We start from the raw sequence: 20,980 nt of genomic DNA, 5'->3' as shown, positions 1-20,980 counted from the left end.
AATTTGGCTTTTGACATCAGAACCTGATGGGGTGCAGGTTGAATGGCAGAACTGGACACTGCTAATACTCCTACGCCAGGGTTAGTGGATGCCTGGCTTTTTCTTTCCAGGCAAGCATGGGGCTGGTAGGATTCGGTTGTCAGGTTGAGGTATTTGCAGGACATTAACTGTTTGCTGCTATTCCAAATGGGACCTGAGTCTTTTACGTGTAAAACGAGCAAAGAATTTAGCTGGCAGAACAACAGTGATTGGTGCCAAAAGTTGGCTAAATACAGCAGCAGAAAGGGATTTTCAGGGTCTCTTCCTGTTACAGCTGTGAGCAGTAACTCTACATTCAGTGTCTGTTAAGGGAATAAAATTTGAGCACAAAAGGCAGAAACTGGCTCCCCTTTCCCGATGTTAAATAGTTTGCCTTCTGCCTGGCATCAATGAGAATAGGTCAGATTGCAGAGGATTCTCAGTAGTGTTGCAGCCTACGGTTCTTACTCTCTGCTAGGACTTACAGTATTATAATTGGTAATATACAAAGAGGTGCTAGTCGGAGTTTGCAAAGAATGCCAGGTTCCTCTGCAAACTTGGAATGTGAAAAAGAATCCCAACTCGAAGGTAAATCTCGCACATTGGCATCTTCCCCTCCTCTCTCTAGGCCACAGACTACAAAGATGCTACTAAGACAGCTATTGACAATTTGCAGATTTTCTGCCTTCACAAAAAGCTCTTGGTTCAAGCTCCAAGATCCAAGCTGTGACTTGGATCCTAAAGGCCTCATCTGGGTGAAGTATTTGAGCAGTGGCTGTACGGTTTCAGAGCAACTGTATGCTTAGAACATGCAGTTTATATGTTCTCTTCTGCTTACTCTGTGATTTCATGCCCCCATCTTCTCCAAATACATCGTATAAGACTATTTTCTCTATTCTTTTTGACACTTTGTGCCATATGTGCTGTGCTGTCATCACATAGTACCCTGTAAACGCTTACTGTTTGCCCATGCAGTACAGCCCACATTTTTACGCTCATGCACAGCTACACTGCTGCCTACTCCTCAAACCATCCATCAGTCACTGCCACCACATGCATCAAATACATACCCATGTTATATGCAGTGCCCCCAGATATGCCCCCACTCCGCTGCATTTCAGTGAGCCTGTACACCCGTTTCCCACAGCAGATAAAGGACAAGCTCTGTTCTGGGCGTAAGGAGAGCCTCTGTCCCCGGCTGCAAAGCCCTGAAGCCATCTTGCCGACAGACTCACCAGGTAGCACTGGGGATGTTTCTGTCCCATTCCCTGGTACCTATGGGGAGGGGAAAGATGACTGAAGGGGGATTCCTCCTCCTTGGTTCCACCACTCTGGGGCTGCAGTCTCTCTGGGAGCTTAAGCTGTAGCCTAGCCAGTAAGGAGCTTTTAAAACCTGGTTCCCCTCTCTCCACGTGACTATTGCTGCCTTAATAATCTGCACAGACTTCCTACGCTAGACAACAGCACTCCCATATTGCTTCTGGAAAAATAAGGCCTTGCTAAGGAACACCCTTTTCCCCACAAGGTCTCAATTAGCTGAGCTTGATCATGATGTCTATGGTGGGAGGAATCCAGAAAGCCCCCGCTTAATTTCCTGAGAGAATTAAGTCACTGTGCATATATATATGCCTTTAGTTCTTGCATGGAAAGTGTGCACAATCTGGTTAATGTAATATCTACTGCACCCTCAAGGTAAGAAAGTCCTCAATTGGATTTTATAAAAAAGTTGCTTAATCTTGAATCTGTCTGGGTCTTGTTATGCCTAATGGAGCCTGACAGCGGGTAGGGTTGAAGTCAGAGAAGGGAATATTGTATTTAGAAACCTCAATGGAGCCAGGCAAAATGGCAGGGTGTTAGTGATATTCCACGGTTGACCGGGAAATAGGCTATAGTTTACTTCGGAAAATAGTCAGGTGTTGCCTGGTTAGTCATCCATTATTCAAATTCTTATCATTCTCTTTGGAACATATAGGAGAATATACTGTATGCTATAACAGTAAGCTGGGATTGTCACTCTCATGCATTAGTGTCTATGAAGAAAAAAACCCAAACAATGAACAACAGTATAGAGTGTACTTCCAGATTGCCATTTGCTGCTGGTGTGAAGGCTCATGGTGCACGTTGGCAGCAGGGTTTGAATTCTCTGCCTTTGGCAGCACAGTCTTCTGCCACTGGTACTACAGAACTACAGGAGCTGGCTGCTGTCATTCCTGTGAACCAGCTTTTGAGAAAGGCTGTATCAAACAGTGTTCAAATATGTTGGAACTCACACTTTACAGCTGGTGCTTCTGAAAGAGTCTTGCTTCATGTTCTATCTGATACACTTGATGAAAGAGCTTGGCAGTTGAGCCAAACAAAACAGTGATTGAGAGGGGATATAATTGCTTTATACACAAATTGAGGTAAATGTCACTGAGAAACCCCCCCCACCACCACTGCCATTTAAACCAAAGGACAAAAGAATCATGATAAATTTAGTTGGAAAATGAGAAGAAGAGTTCTAACTATCAAAGCAGTGAATACAGTGGGAACTAAAGACCTGGGTTTAGGATACTGTTTTATGAGCAGGGTTATATGGTGAAGTTGCTTCTGAGAGCTGGGATTTGGACTTGAAGACCCAGAACATCACTTGTTTATGATAAACTGAGATGAAATGAAAAGACTAGAAAGGGGCAAGGGGTATGTACACCAACTCTGTAATTTCATGGCCTGATACATCCACAGAAACTTTGAGCTCGTTCTGGCCTTGAGGCTCACTGGCACTGAAAGACTCAACATTTTTCAAATGAAGTGCATAAACTGAATAAAGTTAGGATTGGTTATTGTGTGACAGAAGAAACTCGGGGAATAGCCAGTTGCTGCAGGAACAGGGAACAAAGTAGACAACAGCCTTCTGACTGAATCAATGTTAAAACAATTTCACAGGGATAGGAACATGACAGTGGTAGGGATGCACATCTTTCTAGGTTAGCAGTCAAAGGTTACCATGCTGTAGACTGTATCCGACACCTTTTGATGACAGTAAATATATCAGCTCCAACTTCTTGGACTGTTAGGAGTGGGTCTGGCAGGTTTGCTTCATAGTATCCCTAAAATAATTTTGCCATTCTAAATGTAGCACTCAGTATTTAAAAGCTTTGTGCTGTATTATTAGTAGGCTGTTGTCGTAGTATCTCTTCCCCAGAGCCAAAGAAACGCATCTCTTTCACTGAGAGGGCCCAGTTGGGTTGGTCCAACACTGCATTTTGACAGTCAGTGTCTATCATGCTATAAACTGTCTTCAAACTGAAAATAAATATTACAAAAGCACTCCACAATGTTTTGGTATTCCATTTATATAAGAATGCCAAGTTCTAGGGGAAGACAAGGTATCTGCCCGTGTCTTACAACACTAACATTTGTATCTTCCTTATCAAGCTTCTTGAGGTTCTCACAAATATATGCCTCCCAAGCTGATTTTACTTGGGATCTGCTACCCTTGGCATCAGGTGACCTTCTTCAAGGGAGCCATCCATGTCACTCAAGCAAGCTATCCCATGGCATCTTTATCATTTTATCACATATAGAATATATGTTTGCGGAGACGATGGCGTTGAAGTCTAGGAGGTTTATTCCTCACAGTTTCACCACTGCCCCCTCTCGATAGGCACACCCTCTTCACCTCACTTTGGCCTCTTTCCCATTTACTAGCACTTACTATTCTTTAAAGATTTTAAGTCTACTTTGGAACATTTCACACCAGAAGTACTTAAGTTCCAGCTTTAGCAATATTCTTTCTCTCTTTTGTGATGATTTTAAATTGCTAGCTCTTGCTGCTGCTTTAGCATCATTTATTCTATTTCAGATGTAGTTGCATGAGAGAAATTTGCAAAGCTGCGTATAAGTGGGGTGAAACTGGGAGCGCTCCCAATTTCAGCCTGACTCTGCATGAAGTGCACTCCCTCCTCCTCCCTGCATCTTGGCCAGTGCAGGAGAGAATCCAGGTGCAGGGTCCAGAAGGGAGCAAGTGCCCGCGATGACCTAGTCTCTTCTTTGGAGAGTAAGAGAATCGGAACACTTGGATCCACTTTAGTCCATCTTCTGAGTTCACCATGTCATATGTCCATGTAGTCCTTTGCCTTTCTAATTGTAATAAACCTTTCCTAAGTAAAAATGGCCTAGACTTCAGATGAAGTCTTACCAACATTTAGTGAAACAGTAATCATTCCCAGGATGATTAGCCAAGACTTTAATGAGAAGGGGATCTCACTTGCCTTTGTTTCACACATGTATTAAGTGTTTGTCCACAGACAGGTTCTGAACACTCAAGTCATTCTGCTCTATGATTTCTGTCATTCTTAAAGGCCAGGTTTGACATTTTATTCTGTTCACTTCCATCCCATTTCTGTTACTCTATGATTCCGTTTTTTTCCTGTGTGAGTCCCATTCTTCACTGATTTAATACTGCCTGCCAACTTCATCATCTCCAGATTTCATTAGCAAACACAAACTTGGGTGTGTGTTATTAATGCAAATATTTAATAAGCTCATTCCCAGTAACAGATCTTTCAGGATGGGTGATCTCTCTCCAAGCCTGTAATTATCCTTATAGCACAACATAGTATTATATTGTCTTTAGTCAGTTCTTCTCCTGTCTTAACAATTCTGTTTATCTCCATCTCTTCTGCTCAGACTAACAATTACAAGTGTCATTGTAGCAGCTGCTTTTGTGAAGTCATGATAGATTAATATCTACCACGTTTTCCTTGCTTTTATAAAAGGCAGTTATCAGAATAAGGTACCAGATTCATCTGGTTTCCTTTGGGAAGCTCCTTTTGCATGTAGCAGTCTTCTGTGCTTATATGCCTATGGGTAGAATTAGTAAAAAGTGTTTTAACTTGGGAACTCCATGTGGTCATAGGATTATATGCATCTCCCTAAATCAAGGCTTTTGTAAGATACTTCATAAATTCTGTCATCTGCAGGCCCTGAACAAGACACCTCACTCAATGTCAAAGGCTAGACTGAGAGATGACCTAAAATATATCATGATATGAAAACTCTTTTAATTTCAGATGATCCTAAGAGTAGATTTTTTTACTGCACTGCTGATGGCATGCTGCTGGATAGTATTTTCCACCTGTTGAAAAGGCTAAACAAAAAACCAGAAGCGATCTATCCTTGCTCGCTGTAAGGACCTACCTATCCTTTCTCTTAGTACCAGTCTCTTGCTGATACCTCTGCCTGTACAGCAAGTAAAGCACAACCAATTGTGCAGGCTGCAGAAAAAACTGAGAATGAGCACTGGTATCTTGCTTGATTAAAAAGAGGCACCTTAACATGGGCTTCTGGCTTTAAGTTTGTTGTGTACTACACTGATTATTGTGTAGCCTAATTCATTTTAAGAGGCATCATGCAATTGTATCTGAAGACACAACAGGACTGATTCTTTTTCCAAACACAAACGGCTGATTTCACCGATTACACTAATGCCCAAACAAATGGTGAGAATATTTAAATTATTCACTGTTGGTGCTTTCTACGAGGCCTAATATTAACATTTGGGACCAGATTCTTTCCTTTGGTATTGCAACTCCCTTTGTGGCCAGTGAGAATGGTATGCACAAATCTGGAGAGGAGATGTGGAAATGAAAGCTTCACTTATCTAAATTCTGTTTGTCATTTTTGTCTTTTCTAAGAGTCCTCAAACAAGTGAATTGTGCTCATTAAAGTTGCCTTTTCAATAAAAGAGGGCGTTCAGGCAGCAGCTCACACTACTGTTGCCAAAGGCTTACACTGCAGTTATACACTGCAGTTATATCCAAATCAGAGTTCTGCTGTGCTAGATGCTGAACATGCACAAGCACATAAAAAAGTCAGATTCACCTTATCTACCTAGCAGCAATTAGCTTTCCATTGCTGGTAGCTGGAGAGAAAGGACCATTGTGTCTGTCAGTGGTCCTAAGGCAAACAATTTCCTTAAGCTTTGATACTGTGGTTCCATCTCTTTGAGATAGGAGGAGGGAGCATGCCCCCCCTCCCCCCGCCAACCGAAAACAGTAGCTAATTGAAAATAGTCTCCTCCAAAACACTGAACAAGACCAGTTCTTTATTTCTTTTAAAAACAAAGTGAATCTGTAAAAATATAAACATTCAAAAGGATCCAAGTCTCATCAGGGGTATTAGTTGAACAGCCAAAAATAATTTCTTCTCAAAGTTTAAGAACTTTTGTGGATGTTTTGCCTTATGTAAGTTTACACGTTCCTCTTACGGGTGTTTTGACATGGTCACCTCATGTATAGGTTTTTGTTGGGAGAGGGGTCCGCCGGAGTCAAGAAATTACTCAATATGAGTTATGCATCTTGCTCATCTTTATTGGCTTCTAACACTTCTTATATAGCCTCAATACACAAGCATGCTCCCAAAGCAAACATATAATTGGTTATTAGCCCCTAAGCGCGCACTGCTCTCACACCACTAATTATCATGATTAGAACAAGCATTCCATCCATGCAGCTATTCGCGTTAGCTATGTTTTAGCCTTGTGGTTTGCTACTCCCTTTATTCCCATTCCACTCCCTATCTCCCTTGGCCTTGCACCTGTCTTCCCTAACAGCTGCAGCTTGTTACAGCCACGGCCTGGTACTACAACAAAGTTACTTGGTCTCAAGATTCAAGAATAGATCAAGGCCACTTTCTTGTTAACTTCAGCACAACAACTTCAGCACTATTCTAATTCCATGCCTATTCTAATTCCAGGCCTGGATTGTGCAGATCTTTAGGGATTCTATGGCCGTGCTTCGGCAGCCATTCTTCTACAGGTTTGAATGGGTTTTACTTATTTTTACTGTCCAACACCTTTGCAGTTCTATAGCAACAGGTCTATCAAGTTGTGAATTGATTTAGTACTTGGAAACCTCCAGTTGCCCTCAGTTGTAGCATTTATCCGAGTGCAGCACCAAGTAGCAAATTAGCTTCCCAGCTAACATTGACTAGTTTGGACAGTTATAAGTAAATTGTTTTTGTTGAGCTGATTGCTTTAAAATTAAGCCTCCAAGCACTGAAAGAATCAGTAATGCCAAAGGAGACTCGGAGCCTGTCTTCAAAGTTATGACAAGTCAGGCACTTGGCAGTTTTCACAGTGACCTATATTTTAATATGGGCTATTGGATTATTTCTAAAGAGGCTTCTTAGCCATAAAAGAATTATGCTCATTGGCTGGGCTGTGGCAAAAATACAATTGAATTAAGGATTGAAATAATTTAGGATCCAGCTGGACAAGTTGTCCCTGCGGCTGAGCAGTAACAGATGTATTAAGCATTGGAAATTGCACAGAAAAAAAGGTATAATTGATCTAAGGTAACCTCACTACTTTATATTGAATAAATCAATGCTGATAAGCTGAAAGGTTAGAAGCAAGAAGCTGAATTGAAGGAAGGTGGACCTGGGAAAAAGCAAGTCTAGGTAAAACATGTTAACTTTTAGATCCTAAAAGTGGTAGGGACTGTGTACACTTGAGCTTTGTAAGTACAGTGGCTACGAGTTTCCAACTCAGCAGGAACGCGGGGGAGTGTTGGGGGAGAGCAGAGGAGGGGATATCAAACTGCATTCCCTGCAGAAGGGGCACATTTCCTAAGTGAGAAAAAAAAAAAAATATAACTAGCCATCTCCATGTTAATTTGTGCCTCTAAATCATTTGTCACTGAAAACCATAGGTGACCCACAGTCCCTGCTCACACACACGCGTACCTGTATGTGTCACTGCATTTCAGCTCCAGGGTTGGAGGGAAGGCTGCACTCTGGCAGCCACGTTACACAGGGCAGGTGTTCTAGAAGTGCAGCGTTGAGTGTGTTAAAAGAAGCAGGTAAACCCAAACTGTTGGCCAGTAGTGCAAGATGCGGTAAATTCCTTCTGGAGACACCCAGAGCCTGAACACTAGCGAATGAAGTGGAACTGGAGCGGGAGGCTATAGAATGAAGAAACAAATTTTTTTTTTTCTAGCTATATCTGTTCTTTGAAAAGGCAGAGACACACTTTACACAGTTTGAGAGCAACTTCAAAGAAACTTGTGTATGTATTTAACGTAGATGAAAATACTGGAGTGTCGTAGAATACTAAAGACAGGATTTCCCTGTTGTTACTCACTCAACTTCTAATTCCTTTTTCTGCATTTCCAGACTAAGCACAAACGCTTTCATAGGCATGCAGCTCCTTTGGCCATGCATGAAAAGGTACCGAAAAGGATTCTTGTGGAATTGCTTTGAGTGTACCCGTATGGAAGTGAACTTCACTTGCACGACTGACGGCTTTGGGCACACACGTGCTACAGCCAACATGTGCTGGGGCTGGTGAAACCGGGGGTGGGGGGGTGTTTGCGCAGAGGCAGTGCCTCCTCCATGCCCTGCCGCTTGTCCCGCCAAGCGGGTAACGCAGGTGCCAGGCTGGGGGTGCGTGTGTCCCGATGGGGGTCACTGAGTGTCTGGAGAGAGAATCGCGACGGTGCTTCGGTTCCCGAGCGGCTCTGCCTGCGCCCCTGGCAGGGAGCCTTGCGCGGCGGGCGGGGCCGGGCGGGGCCGGGCCGGGCCGGGCGGGGCGGGCGGCCGCGCTGCCTCAGGGCGCCGCCTGCTGGTGGCGCTGCGCAGCGGCACGGCCCCGCGCTGCCGCCGGACGCGGCCCGTCGGAAACGTTTAAAGGGAGCTGGGCCTTGGCTGACGGGCCTGTGCGCTCAGTCCTGTCGAATACTGCAGACCCTGCAGGACCTAGAGCTTGGTTGTTTGCTAAGAAATGAAAGACGCCTACTTTGAAAATAAGGGAGGCACAAACTTCCTCAATGGTGCAGCAAATAGGCTGTTTTAAAGGATATATTTGAGAGCCATGAATAGCGATGTTTATTAAAGGCCAGTCCCGGCTGCAAGTCAAGCAATCAAAGTTTAGGAAACATCAAGATAATATTTTCGTTAACATTTTGCAGTGGCACAAGTGAATGGAAGAGCTGCTGTTAGAACTCAGACCGTGGCTGTGCCCTGATATTGCTGTGACAGCCAGCCCTCTCGCACACTGTGTCTCCTCTCTCTCTGCCACTTCCAGGCATCGAAACTTTTGTGACCTAATTCCATGTAGGTTTCCTAAAGCTAATACCAAATTTTGCCTGATCAATCCTTGTCCTGGTCAGACAAGAATCTTTGATGTAAAAGGAAGGGGAATGAAAATGCTGATTTTGAAGTTAGAGGTAGATTTGAAGAATCGGTTGTTTCTTTGTTCAATTCAAATAAAGAAGCTGAGATGTAACCAGCAGGTAATTGTGCAGTCATCCCTCCTTGGTGTGAACATTTAGTTTTCAGACTGTTCTTAATCAAAGCACATTGCTTGCATCTCAGTAAAACATAAGCATAGAAATGGCTAAACATAAACTTATGTAATTAAAAAATATGATGATATTTTGCCCAGTCAAAGCTTCAGTTTTTTGTTTACATACTGAAAGAGTCCTGATACAAGAGGATGAATTGTCATGAGAGAATCTTTGTGGGACAGTATACTCTGAAGGAAAGATGGGGTGTTGAGGTGTATCCTCAACATGAAAAAAAAATATCTCTTTTGTTTTCTGAAGATTTACAGCTTGCGTTTTCTTGGTGTCCAAGTTACAATGAGAGAGTGTATAATTCCTCATGGTCAAGGTCAAAACCTATCATTCACTGAGGGAGCTGAATATACTCAGCTCTATACTGTCATTTGCAATTCCTGTGCTGTTTCTGAGAGAATATCATGGCTTGTTTGATAGCAGAGTCTAGAACCCCGTTGTAATAGCAAGTCTACAGTGCACTTCATCCTGTGATTGTGTACAGTTAGAGACGGGGACAGAAGGTTAAGGTGGTAACAGGTTAGAGGGAAACAAGAAATACGCAAACAGTGCCTCAGATTATGCTGTAGAAGGGGTCATCTGCTAGTCTACGGACAGAATCCAGATCCTCTGTTAATTCTTACCTTTTATCTAGACTGAGGATACATGCGGACTATACAGTCTCTGTTCTACCTGAAATCCGTCTTCCGGATAACTGCTATATAATATCAGGATAATTGCTCTTCTGATACACATCAGAGTACAAGCTTTTTAACATTCCCAGGAGGGATTGTGGTGGCAAGTATGACAGCACTGGGATTCCACATTGGTGACTGGAGTCTCATTGCACTTCATTCACATATAAGGACAACTTACCCTGCTAAGAAGAGCTGACAGGTATGCTCCTTTGCTTTCTTAGTAAACACCTGCACTTACAGTCTCCCCATTCTCTATCCCACTGGTGGCCTCTTACATGCCTTCACAGATCATCGTTATTAACTGATTAGTCCATGTAATCTCAGCAGAAGAATATTCTCCCCACTTTCACTGTCTGCAATTTGGATTTTTCAAATTGAGGCATAGAGAGTATGTCTGTGCACTGGAAAGGCGAAGTAAGTTGTTACACAGCTTATCTCCAAGCATGGCAGAACATTGTGCTCTGTGCCCGCCTACCTTTCATCTGTGCTTTTGCCTCTGGTGGACTGTGGCCACTGTTATTTTAGGATCTGGGTACAGAATAGGAACCCAAATTACACCTATCACTCCTGTTTTAAGTGACACCATTTGGCCAGTGCAGTGGGAATGGGATGGGACCTGAGCCCGCCTTTGCTCTGTAAGCAGAGGAACTGGGATGATACAAATATAGTTGCTCATCTGGCCATAGAGAAGAACCCAGAAAAAATGAATACAGGATGGAACAGCAGGGCGTGCTCTGAAAGGATCTCCTGCAGAAGGCAATCTCTCTTAAAAGAGAATCTGAGCGAGTGCCAGCCCCAGGGAGCGCCTGGCAGCCAGACTGAGCTGGAACGGACCTGGGGAGGGCTGGTGGGCGGTGTGGCCTGGTGCAGATGGGCTGCTATACTGCAGCATCTCAGGGATCCTCTGTCTTTGTGGGTGGGCCAGGGCTGCCAGCTTGCCCAAACTTCACAATATTTAGGATATTTTCATAAAGTCCCACCTTCTGAATTCATGTGTTTCTCTTAAAAACTTAGCTTCCTTTCAAGAATAAAAAGTTACATTTCTAGCTCATAAGCCTGAAAATGTAAACTATAAGGGCTCAAAAATGAAGGATAATAAAAATAAATGCCTTACTATTTTTTTGGAAGAAAAGCAAAGATGAATTTAAGAGGCTTTTTCAGTGTGGTTTTGAATGTCTTCAGGAGAGGGAAACCACTTAAGCCTCTTTCTGTGCATTTGGGAAGACATTTCAGAACTTTTCCAAGATACTTCACATTCTGCAGGTTTGTGATGGCAGGGAGGTAGAGATGGGAAAGCAGATGGGATCAGGCCCGAGTTCCATAATGTTCCACTCAGTTGTGCTGTCCTGCAGCTGTACAGTGCAGAAATTTCCTGCACAAAGGAGCACACAGAAATTTTTTAAATTAAAAAAAAAAGGAGGGGGGAGGGGGGAAGAGTGAGTTGAATTCGTGTGAAAGGATGTCAAACCAAAAGCAAACTAGCACATCACTGCAGAATATCAAGATATACTAGCATACGTGGTATGACCTTCGGAGCAGCATAGAACAATGAGGAGTTGTACATGCTCACTCCTAATTCCTCAAAGAAGTTTTTGCTGTTAGTGACAGGCCATTAATTATTAGTCTGCATATTAGTAATGTAATCAGTGCTATTTCTTAATACATTCTTGTGATCCTAGTGTTTTCTATTGTTTTGTTCGTCTGTTATTTTTGTGTGGGTTTTTTTTTTCTTTAATTTCCAGAGTTTAGACAAGGATCTGCCTGAGCTTCCACCCATACTGCAGAAGGAAATCAAGGGGCACCTGTCTCAGCCTCGGCTTCTGCATCTCATTAGCAGTTTGCAGATTTTCTGGGGGAGTGCTGAATACCTATCCCGTACCTCTTCATGAGGGGTCCAGGCTGCTGCTGGCCTGCACAGCAGTGTCGTTTGCCTTGTGTTCAACTCCAGCCAGGAGTTCTGAGCCAGGGTAGTGTCTGATGCAGATGAGTTGAGTTAGACTCAAAACTTTCAGAGGAAGTTGGGAAATGTGGTTTCTCCTTCCTTTTATTTTTTTTTTCTTTATGAGAGAGAATAATGACGTTTTAAAAAAATGATAGGTATAGGTACTGCTTGGTTGGGACTTGGATGTGCTAGCAGCTAAGAGCTTGTTTGTTTAGATTGCAAGAAGGGGTAGGCTAGCATATTTGCTGGACTCTGATCTCTGGGTAGCACAGGAACCCTTTCAATAAAATAAGTATGGAGGAAGTTTCAGGGGAGTTTGAGGATGGGAGGAAGAGTTGTTTGAGTGTGGGACTTCTCTGAAGCTTTCTGCCTCTATTTTTCATCAGGGTTGTGCTCTAGGAGACCCTAGGTCAAATTTGGAAGGCAAACTCAACTTTGAAGGAGTATTGTATATTTAGTTATGTCAGTATATGCTGACTGGACAAGACAGAAAATAAGAAGATAGAACCAAATTAAGTTGGTATGGTTAGTAACTTCACCAGGGAGAGGGCTACTGGAGGCAAAACTTGCCTATGTGTTACTACACCTAGGTCAGTTACTAGTTTGTCTTCTTCTTCTGGTTCTAGAATTGCTGCAGTTGACTTCAACATCTCCCTTTCCTATGGGCTTGAGCCCCCCCAACCCTTGACTTGTGTGTTCGTAAGGAGGCATGAGCAGGGTTTAATGCAGCACCAGCACTTCAGTATTTTCTTTCTCAATAAATTAATCATTAATGTTGACCACTGACTCCCATGTTATTTATCTTATGCTTTTCCCTGTTTTCTCTTACCCTTATTCTCCCTTCTGAGTTTATTTCAGCAAAACTTTGTTCTAGTCTCTGCTGTTGGGTAAGTCTCTGCAGCCCCTATGGGGAGAAAGAGAAAATGGGTCAGAGCTACAGAGGCAGCAGCAGCACACGGTCTGCTTACTGGAACAAGTACGAGGCCAGGAACAGAGAAGTGCTGGAAGCTTCTTGCTGTGTTTCTGTGGTATAATAACACAGCTTTGATGGCACACTAATTCAGTTTTTTTACTTTTAGGAACCACTAAGGCAGTATTGATGCTTCCTTAACTGTGCTAGTTCATTATCATACAATGTAATTATCTGATTCTGGTATACAGTTTGTAGGACCTATTTTCTGGGGCCTGTTTCTTGGCAGATCTACCTGATAATGCAGCTTCCAAAAATGTACATTAAAGGGTGAGATTGCTGTGCTGAATAAATTATTATTTGTATTTTGGTGGGGTTTGGGGCCCTGTTGTGATAGGCTCTGTAAAATGTCTGACATAAGGCCAGTCCAAGCCCTAAAGAATCCAAGTTTAAAAATAAAAACCACAAACAGATAATAGGCTGAAGTCAAAATCCCAGTCCTTTGGAAGGAATTTGGCTGTAAATTGGAACTTGGCAGCTCTGGAGGGTTTATAATTAAAAATGCCAAATAAAACTCTGGTAAGGAGCCTTACCATGTCATTGCTGACATTAACATTAGGCTGCCTTACTGGGATTGATAGAGGCTTTCTTCCTTCTTGTTTAATAATGTATTTCCTCTTGGAGGAAAACGTGGTGGTAAAACTCAGCAAAGCCAACAATGTGTCTCATAAACAAATCCATTTCCTTCTTCAAACATTGTTTCATTCAAGTGCAATATATTCAAAATTCCTTTTACCACTGGATCTTTAATTGGTTCCCTTTGCAGGAATGAAGTGGCCATTCTTTGAATCTCCCTTGAAGTTTGGCTGAATTTTTAAAAATCTGCTGTGGTATCTCCTGTTGGGAATGCATCTTTTACTGAATTGCAGCAAGGAAGTGACCTTTGTAACATTCTTGATGTATGGCTTTATTTGGAGTTTCTCAGGAAAAATCCACACATTTGTTTTTAATGGTGGGCATTTGCCTGTAATATGTGAAGAAAAAAAACCCTTAACATTTCTTCAGAGGGATGCAATTGAAGTTCAGGGTTGTTTAATGATTTTTAAAACAAACAAATGAAGGACACCTGTTTCTGGAGTGAGGAGATCTCATTTTGTCTGTCTCTGAGAAAGCCTCAGCTGCTCTGTTTCTTCCAGAAATTTGTTTAGTAAGGCCCCAGGAAGGGGTAATAGGGCACTTTCATTTGTTTAACATTAGGCATAGCTTTTGCTGCATTTCTGGATTCATTGCTTTTTTTTTGTTTTCCACACACTGCTGTGATGTACAGATGTGATTTGAATACAGGGCTTTTTATTGAGGCTACACAGCCTTTTTGCCTCCAGTTAGTAAGTGTAGTTATTTGAAATGCAAATGTATCTGTGTTACTTCCAGTGTTTAATGTTCTGTGCAAAGAAGAGACAGAAATGGGGAGAGCAAAGGTAAAGGAGAAGCAATACTATCTAAATGGTTTTGTGGCTTAAGACTGAGTGCTGACTAAATACGGGAAGAATAAGCACCCATTTGGAAAGTGTTTCAGCAACTAAAAGAACCAAATTCAGTTTATTATATTCTGTAGGAACAAGTGAAATTCCGATTGCTAGTCACCAGACATTCATTGAAACAGGCTACTCAAGTTACCTTGATTTTAGCATTAATATTGCCTGGAAGAGCACTAACATTGCCTGGAAGGCTGTGGTTTAGGTTAGTGGTTTGTATTCCCTCCTTCTTTGGGATGGTTTGGAATTGTAAAAATTATTTTCACCCAGTCAAGGAGTAAGGGATACACCATGTGATTGCAACCATATAGCAGGGCTGGTAAATACCGCTAAAGCTGTGGAAGGTGGTCTGCAGTGTAACCCAGGGCTGAATGTGTTCAATTAAAACTATTCATTAAATGTTTTTTCATGATGAATGGATTCAGAGAAAATCAGCTCTGGCTTTTGGACTATTTATCAATTAACGAGAAAATGAAGTTGTAATGAGTACGGTGATGAGCACTGACTAGATATAGTAGAAGCTCATAAGAGGCCAGAGCAAAATATGGTACTTTATAGCAATGTTCCCTCACCCAGCCCTGAATAATGAAAGAATTGAATAGAATTTGCCATTGTTGGAAAAAAGCTTACACACACAGACCTGCCTGGTGAGCTGGCACCGACTTTCAGTAGCAATAACTCAGTGTGCTACTGTGACATAGAAATGAAATGAGCTTCCTCGTGCATAAATGAGGCTTTCGGCAGAGAAAATACATGGGGGTTGCTATGCTGGGTGGCAAACACCTTCCATTATCCCATAGAAATGCCGACTGGAAATTGCTTGGTTTACTACTGTAAGCAAAAAGGCTGTATCATGCTGCTGCCGTGCCTCTAGTTGCAGTTGCCTAATTACCAGGACAAGAGTTGCTCTTCTACTAGTCCTCTGAATGCTGCCTGGCTTCTCTTCCGTCTTTGCTCTAAGCAAGCAGTGGGGGAAGAGTGGCTCGTGCTTTTTTTACCAGTCCTGTGCATAGGTCCTTCAGAGAGCTTATTTTCACGATTAAAATGGAGTTAGTGGGGGTTTTCTTCTCTTCCATCACACTCTTTTTGTGCCCTGTGCTTGGTTGGGCTATGTTTTCTGAAGAAACAGACTGAAAATGTATTTTAACAGTACTTGGTCCTCTAAGTTGTAGGCGGCTTTTGGAAAATGATACTTTAGGCACAGAGGCAGCTCTCTGGGGGCTTCCACACAGCGTTTATCTAGGTAAATTTTTTACATCAAGGTAAATTTTTACTTATCTGAGACGCTTCCTCTGAAGTAACTGCTTCTGAAGAAGTAGAAAAGAACTCTTGATTTTTTCTTTTTAATGATTCCCCACTGTCTGAGAGTGGATGCCACCAGTGGGTCACAGATACCTGTCTAGTGGCAGACTTCTAACTCAAAATTAATATTCTTGTTTGATGGTTTGTTTCACCACTAAAGACATGAGCTATAGAGTTCTAGTAACTGAAGACTCCTCATGGATAAGTATTTTATTCCTTAGAGTTTGGGTGACCTGATTGCAATAGCACTGTTTTTAGGAAGAGAAGATGCTAACCTTATCATCCTGGTTTTATTATACTTAAGGTTGCATCTGAAACTTTTGCTGAGGTGGTTTCTTTACTAATGTGTTGCCAAAGTAAATTTGGTTCAGTTTTGCTGTATCAGTATCATTTATTATGGAGAGCATCATGGGCTGAAAAACTTAATGTAATTAAGTTATTATATATTTTCTCAGAAGACGGTGGGCTACCCTGATGGGTAGGTCTGATGTAGGAGCAGGATAAGATTAGAATATATTTTTCATCTAAGAATAGTGTGGGAGTTTCAGTATTTTAAAGAAAGGGATGAAATACTTAATATTTATTGCACTTACAGCACAAATTGTTTGCAGAGAAACATCCAGTCATTAGGAATGATTCAGTCTTGATGAATTACCCTGCCTTACACAGTGGTATAGCTAAAGGACACTTCTAGCTGGCTTTGTTTTTTATGACCAGGGTGATATATTCCCAAAAGACTGAAGCACTTTCTAAGGAGGGAAAACATTGTCCTCGTCGCATCAACAGTCCTTTCTTGGGTACATTGTGACATCCTTTTTGTGGGATGTGTTTGTCACTGTGCTGGATGGGAGATGTGTGCGTAATGAATCCAGTGGAAATAAACAGTGTCTTCCCCCTTATGAATATTTGATCTATGATTTATTTATCCACCCAGACTTGGACTAATAGCATGTCAAATGCTGCCTGTTTGTTTTCCTGTTGACATATTTCTATCAGCAGTGTCTTCTGTATTATGGACAGGAAAAATATTAGCAGACTTATAAAACAATGGCTTAATGAGACCAGTTCTTTGATGTAAGCTAGATGGACTCCACTTGGGAAAATAATAAGAGATTAGGTGGAGGGGAAGGGTTTTCTGTCTACTGTGAAATGGTTCACATCAGGCTGGAAGAAGAGTAAATTGAGACTGAATGACTCCACCAGAAGGTCAGCCACTGACCGGTGCTGGCAGGCCAGTGTCTGCTAGGGCAGGACTTGCCTACGTACCCCTGTGTAACTGTATGGACACCTGAGATCTTTTTATTTTGCACCTTAGCATGCACCAAGTCATGGTGGAAAGAATCAGGCTTGATATCACTGAAAATGCCTAGTGAAAGCAAGCAAGTCAGAGATAGCTGCAGGTAAGAAGTACAAGTATTTTGGTAGGGAAAAAGATGCTAAAGAGTCTAAATGCACCATCTTGCCATCAAAGATCAACTCTGTTTAATCTGTGCTTTTTGTGATCTGATGCGAAGTTTGCCTTCTTGCATCTGAAAAAAAATAAAAATCAGCGGGAGTGTTAAAGCAAAGAATGTCATATTTGATTACAGGGTTTGGGACACCACGAGCACCCATGGGTAATTCACTTATTCCGCAGTCAGAACACTTGTTATTTCTGTCTCTGCTGTGCTGGTACCCTCCTGTGTAACTCTTGGCAAGGTAGTCGCCTTCCTTTTGCCTTGTCTATTTATAAACTGTTAAATGTCCAGGGAAGATAGAACCCCTTATTATGTGCCTTATACAATACTTAGTTCAATGGCTGTTTCTTCTGCTAGAGCAGTGAACTCTATTGTAATAAAATGAATAATAATGGAGAGTTTTGTCAAAGGTGTCTCCTCTTCCTTGTCATTGTCTGAAGGGCTGGTTCTCTTTGGTCCACGAAGTATCTTTTCTACTCAAAGAGAAGTGTCCACTCTATAAAGCATAAACTTTTTCCTTTAAAAATGGCAATAGCAAAGGTAGAAAGAATGGCTCCTGCTTGTATTTATTTCAAAGGCTGTTTTAGGCTTAGTGTGGCTTTGAGTTAATAATAGTTCAAACCTGCATTCAAACTGTATAGGTGAAAATGCCTCTGTTCCTCTCTCCCCAGTGTATATTGACAATATACTGTTCTGCTTACAAGAGACATGCTGTCAAAGACATGTAATTAAATAACATTATGGACGTTGGCATGCTTTCATTCAAAAGAACAGCATACAAAATGTAAACATTTTAAATTATTTCTGCTTTGAACGGCTGCTGTAGTTCATGGCTGGTTATCTCCCGTTTCAAAGACTTCCGGCATTGAGGAAAACAGCTTTCCTAAAAGCTGCTGGCAGTTCTGGTATGACTCCTTCTAGTCTCCTACACTTTTTCCTGTTCATTTCTTTTTTACGTTTTAAAAAAACATTTTGAATTTTCCTGCAATCTTTGATATCAGGAGATATGAGCAGAAACACAGACTCGCGTATCTAATTGTGCACTCGGCCTTATCTTTGTCTGCAAGGCTGATGTTTACCTTTGAAAAGGAAATTATTATTCTTTTTGAACAATTATAGCCTCTAAGCTTTCATCATGTCTCTCTAGTTGGTAGTGCTTTGCTCCTAGTGCACTGTCAGATGCTTAGTGAAGTTTAGGAAGATAATGTCCTTAACAAAAGGGAAGGGGTTCTTTTGTTGGTTTTTTTTTTTTTTAAGAAGAAAGCTTTTTTAAATAATAATCTGAGCTGATCAAAATGTTCTTGATAAACTTGTCTTTTAACTTCAGTAAGGATAAGGCTAAGATACTGCAGTAGGCAGGAATGAGCAGTTGTAGGAAGAGAGCAAGGGGGAGGCTGGTTAAGGAGCAGCTCTTTGGAAGACGGTCTAGGGCTTACAGATTGGCGATAGCTGTGTATGAGTAGGCAAGGCTGTGGGTTTTTAGAAAAGCCAAGCTTTATGCTGTGTATGAGCAGGAATATCAACTGCAAACTATGGAAAGAAAGCCTTCTAGTGTACTGAGGAATGGTAGGGCTGTCCCTGGTGAACCTAAATGAAATAATCAGTAGTCTAAAAAGTGCAGCCTGTGAGGAAAGAAAAAAAAGAGGTTTTGCTTTTTGGCTTAAGAAAGGCAGGCTGGGAGATGCAAGAGTGAAACAGGCGTGATGATGAGCTCTGGATATAGGTATGTACAGATATAAATAGTTACCCTGCAGAGAAATAGAAATTGAAATCAATCAATTCTCCTTAAGCAAGGTGAACAGAAGACCTAATGTCTTCAGCTGCAGAAGTATTCAGGTTAGACCATGAGAAAAACTTTTCCAATAGAAATTGTTAAGGAATGGACTAGATTGTCTGTCAAGGCTGTGTAGTCTTCCTCTGCAGAGGCCTTTAACGACATTTAGTTTAATGAATTCTCACTGTGCAAACAAATTCTGTTTTCTGGGTTTATGGGAAGGGAAGGATTTTTAGTGTGTTTATCGGGTATTTTTGCTAATACCAAGTTCACAATTAAAAGTTAACTAAGTAACATTCTTAAAATGTCTTGATTTTGCTCACAATTCCTAGAAAATACAAATTCCCCAATCTCCTTTGTAAAACCTATGACTTGTTTCAATGGTTCCTATTGTAGTACTGTTACACCACTAAATCGAGTCTCATGCAGCCATTGCATAGCATCAAGAGATTACACACTCAAGGAGACTTCTAGAAACTAGGGAAACATACTTTTACCTGTGCCCAGTTTAGAGAAAAGCAATGCACATGCAGGTGTAGTTTTAAAAGATAAGCCTCACTTAAACCTCATTTTAACATGCAAAAGAAGAGTTTCAATAGAATGTTTTCTAGATAGTCTAATAAAAATGAACTGATGAAATAATTAATATCATTGTTTTACTTTCAGCACATTAAAGCATGTAATATCATGAAAAAGTACAACTGTGATGTGAGGATAGAGGAGGGGCATATATTCACTTTCAACCTGTTGCAGCATGGGGGACTTAAAAAAAGACAACAGTAGGTAGTGCCTGGCTGAGGTAATGAAGTATTTCCCATGATAGTGTCATGTGGCTTTGAAGTCTCACCATTCTGTGGTTGTTACAGAATATCTTAAGCTAAGAAGATGGCACAATAATTGAAAACTTTCGTAAAATTTAATCAGTTGTGATTTTCCTTGGTGAGGGCTGTGTGATTCTTACCACCACTAACAATAACTAGCCATGGAAATTTTTCCTGTCTTCTAATTATTAGTATTATTATGTGCTTTTAGTAAGTACAAAGTATCTGGTTGATGCCCACAGGATTAAGCATACACCTGAGTGCTTAGCAGAAGTTGGGTCCTTAAATGACCCTTCTGTATTTCCTTTGTCACGGCACTAAACCTACTGCGCTTCTTGAACTTTATCTGTGTAAGTGCTGCATACTGTATTTATATCAGACACATTTTTTTGTTTGCATTTTGGCTTTATGAAATGTCAGAATCAATCTTAGACTAATGAAATGTCCAAATTTCATCTCAGCTATGAACATAGCTGCTAATCCTATAAGATGTTTACTTTCTGCCTCTCTGGCTATGTATAGTAACAGAGAGTCTGCCAACTTAAGCACTGCTGACAGACGTCTCCCTGCTGCTAGTCAGTCTAATAAATGTTATTTCATTGAGTAAAGATTTAAAATTAATTAATTAAATGTCATTAAAATCCCTTGCAACCTTTGACAAGTTTGCTGTTACTGCAGACCAGTAGAAGTAGTTACCTGAATACTGCATCTGCCCCCTGAATCCCTCCCAGTTCAGTAATTTTTATGTTTTAATCTTACAACTTCTTAACTTTTGTCATTGTGGAATACATCTTTTAATGGTAGTAGCTACATTTTAGGTGGAAACATGGAGGGAGAAAGTAGAGGGAAAGGTAGACTGTTCCAAGGGATGTGAAACCAACAGGAAAAAGGTAAGTCGAAGGCCACTGAGTCCAACCTTCCTAGCAAATCAAAGAGAGTGTAACTACAAACCTTCCAAGCCTTTCTTTGAAACAGATTTGATTTTTTTTTTTTCCTGTGGCTTTCTCAAAGTGAGAACTATGTAATTCTCAGCATGAAATCTCAGGCTGCTTTCCTTGTTGAAGGCTGTGTCAAACAGTTCACAGGCAGACTGTCCACAGAGGAGTTGTGGGTGTGTTTGTGCATGTAGTGACATTTTTTACATTTAGTTTCTAAGCTTCAGACCCTGATTTTCCACATCCATGCCTTCTGAGTAGCCCTTGGCAC

The 20,980-nt window shown here is 41.4% G+C and overlaps 1 protein-coding gene and 1 long non-coding RNA gene across 3 annotated transcripts in view; one reads left to right on the top strand and one right to left on the bottom strand.

Annotated features, from left to right (window-relative positions):
• Positions 1-19,059, bottom strand: part of SLC6A2 (solute carrier family 6 member 2) — a 98,602-nt gene extending 79,543 nt beyond the window's left edge. For both annotated transcript variants that reach the window (XM_080364759.1, XM_080364760.1), the window contains exon 1: positions 1,254-19,059. In XM_080364759.1, the coding sequence (XP_080220885.1) occupies positions 1,254-1,283 (30 nt within the window). In that variant the 5' untranslated portion in view covers positions 1,284-19,059. The remainder of the gene's footprint in view (positions 1-1,253) is intronic.
• Positions 1-20,980, top strand: part of LOC308053506 — a 193,996-nt gene that overhangs the window by 115,715 nt on the left and 57,301 nt on the right. The gene's annotated exons all lie outside the window — the stretch shown is intronic.

Source organism: Falco punctatus (genome assembly GCF_963210335.1).
Source record: "Falco punctatus genome assembly, chromosome: 14".
NCBI classification, from domain to species: Eukaryota; Metazoa; Chordata; class Aves; order Falconiformes; family Falconidae; genus Falco; species Falco punctatus.
This window is presented reverse-complemented; position numbering and strand designations above follow the sequence as displayed.